General features: G+C 39.1%; 1 protein-coding gene across 8 annotated transcripts in view; it reads left to right on the forward strand.

Moving 5' to 3' along the window:
- The window catches only part of dgkh (diacylglycerol kinase, eta), a 64,943-nt gene extending 56,769 nt beyond the window's left edge, over positions 1–8,174 (forward strand). For 5 of the 8 annotated variants that reach the window (XM_017470524.3, XM_053681011.1, XM_017470519.3 and 2 more), the window contains 3 exons: positions 504–609; positions 2,085–2,215; positions 4,521–8,174. In XM_017470524.3, the coding sequence (XP_017326013.1) occupies positions 504–609; positions 2,085–2,215; positions 4,521–4,607 (324 nt within the window). In that variant the 3' untranslated portion in view covers positions 4,608–8,174. The remainder of the gene's footprint in view (positions 1–503; positions 610–2,084; positions 2,216–4,520) is intronic. The other 3 variants (XR_008396578.1, XR_008396579.1, XM_053681012.1) reach the window with 3 other exon arrangements.
- Positions 8,175–10,529: the final 2,355 nt, after the last annotated feature.

Genomic DNA, 10,529 nt, shown 5'->3' on the forward strand with positions numbered 1-10,529 from the left:
GCACCAACATTCCCATCACAAATATATCCCGCTTGTCCATCACCAATGTGCACATCACATTAAACCTGCTCATCACCAATATGTCCAACATATCAAACATGCCTGTCAACAATATGCCCAACATGCTCATTACCAACATCAACAAACACAAATATCACCAAAATGGCCATTACTGAAATGCCAGTCACCAACACACACATCATGTACTTGTCCATCGCCAGTATGCGCAACATGCAAATACCATCGTCAAAACCAAAATGCCCATCACCAACATGCACATAATCATATTAGACACGTTCATCATTAACATGCCTGGCATGTCTGTTACCAGCATGCCCAACATTTCAGTCATCAACATGCCCAACATTCTAACACCAACATTCCCAACACCAGCATGCTCCACACCAATATCTTCATCACCAACATACCCAGCATTCCCATCGTCAACATGCTCAGCATGCCTGAGAGCAAAACATGTTATTTGAATTGTATGTTTGTGATAGGACCACTCCCTGGAGTATGGCAAGAGAAACAGCCGAAGTGGCATGTTCCGTATTGTGCCAAAGTTCAAGAAAGAGAAAGCACTGAAGAAGTCCAGCCCACAGTCAGGTAAGGTTGTGTGGCAGTTCTGACATTAAACACGCAAAGATTTTTCATAGATGGACATTGGAAGATTGCATTTATGGAACATGGTGTTGCCAGATTATGGTTTGCAGTTGAGAGGAATACCATAGTGCCTTGTAATACCAAAAGTGAACTGAGAGGTATCCCTATTTCTCACTAATGCCACAGTGCAGAGTGAAATAATCATGTGTCTGACCTCTTAGATCCATCACAGCAGCGCTATGAGGCATGTTTGATGCCATAGATCTTCATGTAGCATCTGTCCCCCCCCCCCCCCCCCACTCCAAGAGTTCTCTGTTCTGTGACGTACTCAGTACAACCTAATCATCCATGAGCATCCTGCACTTCCTTTGTACATGATGTTGTCCTGTGAGTCAGATACAGTCTCATGTGTCCACACGTGAATAGCAGGCACGAACCACTATGACTAAACTCATGGAAGGGAAACCTATTTCAAGTGGATTCAGGTTGAAACCACTGGACTCGAGAAATGTATAAATTGCAACTTGTTAACTAAGCAGGACTTTCACTTCTCAATAATTGAAAATATTTAAAACAGTTCTATCAGGTGTGTCCAATCTTATCCGGAAAGGGCCGGTGTGGGTGCAGGTTTTCATTCCAACCAAGCAGAAGCCACACCTGAGTCTATTGAAAGCCAAGATCAACTGATTAAACAGGTGGAATCAGGTGCGTCTCCTGCTTGGTTGGAATAAGAACCTGCAACCACACCGGCCCTTTGCGGTTAAGATTGGACACCCCTGAGTTATATGTTTTCTAGGAAACTATAACTATTACAAATCAGTGAATAGAAGTAAGAGAAATCGCCCCTGGTGTTTCAGTGTTCTGGGATGATGTCAGCATATAAGATTAATAATGTATATCTGACGCATGGCTTCCTGCCTGTGGATGAGCAGGTGTATGGCTGGATGGGAGAGGACAGTTCAGACCATGGTTCAGGGTCCAGACATAGATCATTAGGGTGCACAGGCTTAAACCTCCCGTCCTCCTTGCTCTTTCTTTCTCTACATCTCTCTCTCTCTCTCTCTCTCTCTCTCTCTCTCTCTCTCTCTCTCTCTCTCTCTCTCTCTCTCGCTTTCTCTCTTTTGCTGTTTCCTGTGTCTGCACTGAATGTAGTGGTGAATGTCCCACTCGGATAACCTGCATGCCAGAAATTATCCTCTGGGTGTGTGCCAGTGACCAGAGACTTCATACCAAACCAAAACCTGTTTAACCCTCTTTTTGCCAGCTGCTGCCGCCACTCCTTTCTGTGTCTTCTCTTTCTGTTTTTGATTCCTTCTCCCCTTTGTGGTTGTTGTTGTTGTTGTTGCTGTTGTTGTTGTTGCTGTTGTTGTTGTTTTATTTTGTTTTACTTCGGCCCCCTGACTCCATTTGCTCATGTCCTTCGCGGCGTGTACGGGGCTTGGAGACTGAAGGGGCCTTGTTGCTCTTGACTTGTGTAGTTCAGAGGTGGGGCACTGAGGAGGTGGGCGCCTGGCTGGAGCAGCTCAGCTTGGGGGAATACAAAGACACCTTCATCCGCCACGACATCCGCGGCTCTGAGCTCCTACACCTGGAGAGGAGGGACCTGAAGGTATACACACACGCCCCTTTCGTGCCTCACAATGTCCCTCAGAATAAGCAGAACTTTATCTCTCTTCCTTTAGCTTTCACTGACTCTGTCTCTGTATCTTTTCTGTCCTTTTTACCTGACCCCGTTTGCTGTTTTGTGCTGCACTGCTCTGCTTGGCTTCCTTTGTGTCGTTTGGGACTTGAACCATACTTACATGCTAACTAACTGTTTGTGGCCCTGCCATGATATGGCTTTGGAAAGTGTCGAGATTAGAATAGAGAATAGAGTCAGTGAGAGGTGAAAAGGTGGAGAGGGGAGCTCCGCTCACACTGAGGGAAGCTAAACGTGTGACTGCACCTGCAGCATTGTGTGACACATGCATCAGCTTGTGTTGTGTGTTATAGATACAACATGCGTTCACTGGTGTCAACTGCTAAGATGTGAATGAGCATGCCTCTGTTTGTGTTATTTTTTTAAGTACAACAAGTCGTGTGTGTGTGTGGGGGGGGGGGGGGGGGATTAAATAAGCGATTAAATGTATCTAACAAGTGCAAATCTGCTGACAAACCAAAATACAATTGCATAGCCTTGTCATATATTCCTGAATTATTACTTAAATGGGTATCTGAAAATCAAATCATTGACCATTTTCACATCATTGTGTTTTCTTATCATTTGCACTTGTTGAGTATATGAGGTTTCATACTCGTACTGTGTCAAATGTCACATAAATCACACTGTGCCAAAAACATACTGCTTATACATCCACTAATTAAGACCTCATCTGCAACCTGGCTTCTCCAATGTCTTTATCGTAGCATCAATTGTATGTGTTTTGTTTATTATTTGTGGCGAATTTATCAACAGTCTTTTTTAAAAATGTATGACGTGTAGCGGCCTTGGAAAAATCCACGACATGTTGTTGCAGCCGACATCTAGCAAACAGCCAAAAACGACCAAAAAAGCAGGTTTTCTGCCTATAATATAATTTGATACCTATACTTCAAATAAATAAATATGTGTGGCAGCCTGTGAAAAAAAAAAGTTGTAAAAAAAAAGTTTTTTTAATTTTTTTTTTTTTTTTAACCAGAATTCATCTGCTGTGACATCTGTCAAGATTCCCCAGGCCACTACATATACACCGAGCAGCCATAATATTAACATATAATCACCTGCCTAATATTGTGTTGGTCCTCATTGTGTTGCCAAAACAGCTGTGAATCGTCAAGGCATGGACTCCACAAGTCCTCTGTATGTGTGCTGTGGTATCTGGCACCAAGCTGTGAGCAGCAGATCCTTTAAGTCCTGTAAGTTGTGAGGTGAGGCCTCCATGGATCAGACTTGTTTGTCCAGCACATCTCACAGATGCTTGATCAGATTGAGATCTGGGGAATTTGGAGGCCAAGGCAACATCTTGAACTCTTTGTCATGTTCCTCAAACAATTTTTGCAGTGTGACTTATCCTGCTTAAATAGGTCACTGTCATGGTGGAATATTGTTCCCATGAAGGGATGTACTTGGTCTGCAACAATGTTTAGGTAGGTGGTACGTGTCAAAGTAACAACCACATGAATGCCAGGACCCAAGGTTTCCCAGCAGAACATTGCCCAGAGCATCACACTTTCTCTGCCGACTTGCCTTCTTCCCATAGTGCATCCTGGTGCCATCTCTTCCCCAGGTAAGCGCCACACACGCACTCGTTCAGGTCCAGGTCACAGGTTGTCCTTCCTTGGACCACTTTTGGTAGGTACTAACCACTGCATACCGGGAACATTCCACATCTCCAACCTGCTGTTTTGGAGATTCTCTGACCCAGTTGTCTAGCCATCACAATGTTAAGTCGCTCAGATCCTTACGCTTGACCATTTTTCCTGCTTCCAACACATCAACTTCGAGAACTGACTGTTCACTTACTGCCTAATAAATCCCACCCCTTGACAGGTGCCATTATAATGAGATAATCAACGTTATTCACGTCACCTGTCAGTGGTTTTAATCTTATGGCTGATCGGTGCATATAATACCTGACCAATATAACATGTTAATTCCAGGATGTTAATTATGTTATTTGTGTGAAACCTTTCATCAGAATATTTTATATAGTAATAGTGTTCAAATCTTTACAGTTTTTTATTACTTTAAACTTATACTTGAACCAGGCATAACAAAAACACTTTAGCACTTTTAAGTCTGTATTTACGTACACCTCAACCTCAATACATATCCTTTATTATAAAAACTAAATTAGTACTGTGAGAAATTGATGTTCTTTCTTTCTTATACATATAATATACAAACTGCAAATATGCTGTTATTATTTGCACAGGATCTGGGGATCTCGAAGGTGGGTCATATGAAGAGAATTCTCCAGGGAACTAAAGAGCTGGCTAAGAGCGCCATGGTGGACCTGTGAAGCTCGAGGAATCCTTTCCCTGACGAGAAGTGAACATTTAACAGAGCTGCATTGTCTGGATGAGCTCGGTAATGAGGGGTTTCCTCCCCATGATTTAGCATAGCTTTAGAGTACCTGCGAATGTGTTGTTTTAGTATGAGTGCTGGTGCCAAAAGAATTGTAGTGGTCGAATATTTTCAGGTGGTTGTTAGATTTACAAAAAAAGCCATTTCTTATTGCATTGATGGCACAATCAGGTATGCAACTCTCATTGCAGAGGCAACTTCTGGCATCTTAAAAAGAGTCAAGTAGCAAAACAGGACTTCCATAAAGTGTTCACTGTGGGTGAAGCAAGGCCGGGTAATAGCTCGCTGGCATTTCGCCTTGTGGTGGATGGCTACAATAGGATGGAGATGTGATGTGTCAGCAATATTCTTCTTTCGACAGCACTGTTTACATTTTAAGGAGACAGGAAAATGGCTGCTGAAGAGCTGCACTCGAATTGCAATCATAGCAAATGGTTTTTCAGTCCAGAAAGAAAGTCGAGTAAGGGGTTTCCTGAAGCAGTGACATTCTGATGCATGGTGAATTTGCTTGATTTTGGATATCTATTTCACTGCATGATTCGTGTCGTTTTTTTATTGTACAAACTAACACTTGAACAAGTTTTATATGACTTTAGTATGATACCATTTGTTACTACTGAAGCATCCCTGTGGTCTTATTAGACTGCTGTTTCATTTCTATATATTGGTTTGCATGAGACTTCTGTGTCAAAGAGCAGTGTCATGTATCATATTTATTGTAAAAGTGTGCTTTATTGTAGGAAGATTATGATTTATATTCGATTAGGACATTGAGTAACAGAGAAATATCAGTTCTTTAAAATATCAGTAAGGAAGAATACATCACAATGTATACATACAATACAAGAGACTACAAAAGTGAATGTGCCCCATGCATTTTCTTGAAATCCTTTTCTTTAGTTTGCATTAGAATGCAAATGTTTAAGAAAAAACATAATTTTAAGTATCGGAATATTAGTGTGGAAGTTCTTATTAGATTTATGAAATAATGGAGTCACTTTTCTGCGTTTTGACTGTAGACCTATTTGGAACATTTAGATATTTTTCCTTGCAATAAGAATCTTGTGTTGGTCATAAGATATTGCAGTTGATCTGCAGCTTTGCATAAGTTTCTCATAATTGTCATTCCTCAAAATAGGGATAAAGTATATGTTTGATAAGATACCCAGAACTAAATTGCATTAAGTCGATGGCATTACAGGGTATACAAGTATAAGTGAGGTTTTTGTTGGTTAATATATGCACTGTAAATATGTTGAAACAGTCTCTACTGTTAATTCCAGTTGTAAGGAAACGGTTTGTATAGATTAATGCTAACACGTTATGTAGAGCTTACACATCATAATACAGATGTGATCTATAATAATGTTTAGTAATCACCTTTATATGTTAAGTGCTGTTGTATTCTATTGAAGGTGCAATATTGTATTTATTTTGATACATTTTCTTCTCTATGAAGCTTTATTATGTGATTTTTTTTTCATGGAAAACAAGAAATCAATTCATGCACTCGTGTTATTTTAGTTATTTTAGTTTAAGGTGAGCTCGTGGACATGCCATATTCTCTCCAAATTCATAAAATCTTCTTTAAGCAAGTTGTTGGTTCTCTCTCTATTCAATTGTGCTTCCAGGATAATTCGCTAAACATCTGGATGTTCTATTAGACATATACTATGAAACTAGCAGAATTGCCTGCTGTGCCTCTTTTATTTTCATTATAATGGAGATTTTCCCCCTCCCTTCATCAAGTCCTGTCATTTATTTACAACTTTATGTAGATTTCGCTTGTGGTTTGTGTCATATCAAAATTTCCCTCTAGGGGGTGGCAGAGTACTGAATGTGGGTTTGGTAAAAAAAAAATTAAATAAATAAATAAATTACAAACGTGGCTCCCAGCGAAATACTTAATAATAATAGAATAATATATTTATTCTCTAAATTTTTTAATGAAAATATTAGTATCCATTAAATAACTTTGCACTCTGTATAAAGAAATTTGCGTGAACTATATAGAAAAAAAAAATCCGAATGTTCAATAATAATACAGCTGGATATTAAATAAAAAAAAATTGGCCATACATTTGACCACAGATTAGATAGCTGGCTTCCTCTTATGAGCTAACTTTTAAACAAACTGTGCTATATTTTGTTAGTGGACAGGTTTTATTAGGAGAAATGGGAGGAATGTGGTTCTAATTTTAACCAACATGGTTATTTTTGGATTATATAAACTTTCACACTACACTCTTAGAAAAAAGGGTTCCTCAAGGATTCTTTAGCTTTCTAAAGGTTTTCTACTCTGAACTTTTTAAAGGGAACCCCTTTTTTGTAGGTTTCTGTGTAGAGCCACCAAGGTCAAACCGAAGAACTCTTTAGGGTGCTAATGGAACCTAATTGAATTTTTTTTCAAAGAATGTCACATGTAATAATAGTGAATGTAGTGTCATTCTCATCATTTTATTTTCACTCTTCATAAACAGATATGCATTGCCTTGGAAAGGAGTCAAAGACCATGAGAAAGTGATTTAACCCGCACTGATCTAGAGTCATTGCCAATGATGCAAGTACTTAATCGTGCATTTCTTTCTAGAAGCTACTACAGTGCAGTTTTAACAATGTGCAGTGCCATACATGCTAACTGTTAAAAAACTGAGATAATTGTAATGGTTTCATGACCTGACTATAGCACCTTTGCAATTTAGGGAATTGATAGCTCCTGAAAAAAGTACTGAAAAATTTGGCCTTAGATATTTACCATTTCTAAAATGTAGCAGGTTAACTGACCTCAGAATAACAGTGCCTCATATGTGGTTTAATTTGCATTCATTTCCCCAAGTGCAGTCTTCCTCTCAAACTGCCGTTAATTCGTCTGCACGTGTTCATGTATATCTGTCTCTGAACAAGCTCTCAAGACTGTATCCACGAGACTAAGTGTGTTTTTGATAAGACTTGAGGCTCATGTGAGCTTGGGCTTACCTATAGATGGTGTACATAAAGCTGTATACTGCCTGATTTTTTTCAAAACCAATTCACAGAAATTTTTAGAGCAGGATGGCTCTAGAGCATATCGCTGACATGATCTTATTATGAGAAGTGCGATGTGAGTTTCATTTGTTTACATTGTGTTTACAATGGCACAGTTTAATTTGTAAAACTATGTGTAAAGCTATATACAACATTTGCATATTTATTAAGGTTAAACAAATTATGTGTATGTGTTTTCACCATTGGGATATAATGTTACAGTAGTCCCTTGTATTGATATCTGGATGATCTTTTGGTAAAGTAGTTGGTAATTTTTATGACTACTAAGTGACTGTTTTCTGTGCCTTTTTATCGTAGGTGCATGATTAACTATTTATTACAATATGAAAGTCACTGAGATGTGTATTTTTGTATCCTGATTGAATAAATGTCTCAATTTTGTTGTACATTTTGAAGTGGTAAAATGGTGCCACTTAATATCCTACTTCTTCAATAAAAACTGAATGCATACACAATGTATCGTATCATGTATAGTCTCATTTCTTTCTTGAGTTGTCCTGTGAGTTTTTGAAATATGTACAAGTAAAAAAGTATATCATAGGAAAGTTATAAGTCAGCTCCAGAGTTATTAGCACTGGACCTTTGGTCAAGGTTATAACAAAATGTCCTTGTGGTTAATCAGCTTAACCTCACAGTGAAAATATGAGAGAGGGAAAATCTTAATAAAAAATGTTTCAATCTTGGCCTCTTTGGCACCTCATGTTTATATCCCAGAAAGTAAAATAAAAAAGAAAAAAATATATTTTTGTACAATTTTAAGCTATTTAACCACAGACATGTGGTTTTAAAAACCCATTTTTACCAAAGGTGCCAATAATTCTGGAGCAGACTCTCCTGAGTTTGGCCACAAATTTATATGTCTATAAATTTACAAATTTATAGATAAATAGATTTATAGATATATATTATATATCTATAAATCTACAAATTTTTCACCATTTTACATTAAAAAACGCTCAAAAGAAATAAAATAATTCTGTTTAGAATTACATAAATTACTCTAATTGTTAATATTTGTTTAATCTATATCCATTGTGCAAGTGACTCATGACATTGAGTCATTTGTACAAAATAATATGACGGTTTTTAAGATTGTGACGTTTTAGGAATCGGAGATCACGCACGTTCAGAAGAGGTTTTCGGCCTTGAACTTTACGCACTGAGATTTGACCAGACTTCTCGAATCTTTTAATTATATTGTGCACTGTAATAGATGAAATGCCCAAAATCCTACCGATCTGTCTTTGGGGAATGATGTTCTCAAAGTGCAGGCTCCTTATATACTATGAGTAGACGATTGCCTCACCTGTTTCGCATCATCTTCTTATTTCAACTTGTCACACCGCTATAGTCCTAAATTGCCCCTGTCCCAACTTTTTTGGAATATGTTGCATGTGTTGCATCAATTTCAAAATAAACGTTAACCTTAAAAAAACTATGCAGTTGATAGTAAATGGAATAGATATAAAATGCCTTGTCTTCTACATATTTTGTTTAAATACAAGACAAAGTACATTTACAAATCACTCCGCTTTTTTATTAGCATTTTCCATACTGTCCCAACTTTTTTGGAATTGGGGTTGTAGTTCATCAAAATTATATAAAAAAATATTTTCTGATAATTTTTTTCTGACAAATACACGATACAGGCAAAAATATACACATATACAGCATTAACAGCAGTTAATGATCGCCATGATTAAAAGAATGCATTTTACCATTTTAAAATGAAAGCCTTTATGTCTATAAACCAATATACAGTATATCGTCATACTATACTTATTTTCACTACTATACAATTCCATCCATCCATTTTCTGTACCGCTTATCCTACACAGAGTCATGGGGAGCCTGGAACATATCCCAGGGGACTCTGGGCACAGTGTGGTGGACACCCTGGATGAGATGCCAATCCATTACAGGGCACAATCGCACACACCCATTCACACACTACAGGCAATTTAGAGATGTCAATCAGCCTACAACGCATGTTTTTGGAGTGTGCGAGGAAGCCAAAGTACCCAGTGGAAACCCCTGAATCACGGGGAGAAAATGCAAACTCTACACACACAGGGCAGAGATGGGAATTGAACCCCCAACCCCAGAGGTGCGAAGCAAATATGCTAACCAGTAAGCTACTAAGTTTACCATTAACTGCAGCACTCCAGGAACTGGCCACAGAGTGCCAGCTTACAGAAATGTTTCCTAGCTCCAGTCCTGGTAACCCACTCCACCAATCCAGCCCACTCCCACAGCCTCTCTTCACCAATCCAGCCCACTCCCATTGACTCTCCTCACTAATTCTGCCCACTCCCACAGACTCTCCTCACCAATACTGTCCATTCACACAAACTCTCCTCACCAATACTGCTCACTCCCACAGACTCTCCTCACCAATACTGCTTGCTCCCACAGACCCTGCTTACCAATCCTGCCCACTCCCACAGTATCCACTCACCAATCCTGCCCACTTCTAGTCTCCCCTCACCAATCCCACCCACTCCCACAGTCTCCCATCAATCCAGCCAGTTTATACAGTGTCTCCTCACCAATCCAGCTAGCTGTCATATTCTCTCCACTCCAATCCAGCCAGCTCCCACAGAGTCTCCTCACCAATCCTGCCCACTTCCACAGTATCCCCTCACCAATCTCACAGACTCTCCTCACCAATCCAGCCAACGCCCACAGTCTCTCCTCACCAATACTGCTCGCTCCAATACTTACATGGTCCCATATCCTAAACTATAAAAAGTAACCAACATAAAAGTAAATGAATCCATAAATGAAGCAGTTAGTAAAGTCCAGTTTACAC

Source organism: Ictalurus punctatus, chromosome 6 (genome assembly GCF_001660625.3).
Source record: "Ictalurus punctatus breed USDA103 chromosome 6, Coco_2.0, whole genome shotgun sequence".
Lineage (NCBI taxonomy): Eukaryota > Metazoa > Chordata > Actinopteri > Siluriformes > Ictaluridae > Ictalurus > Ictalurus punctatus.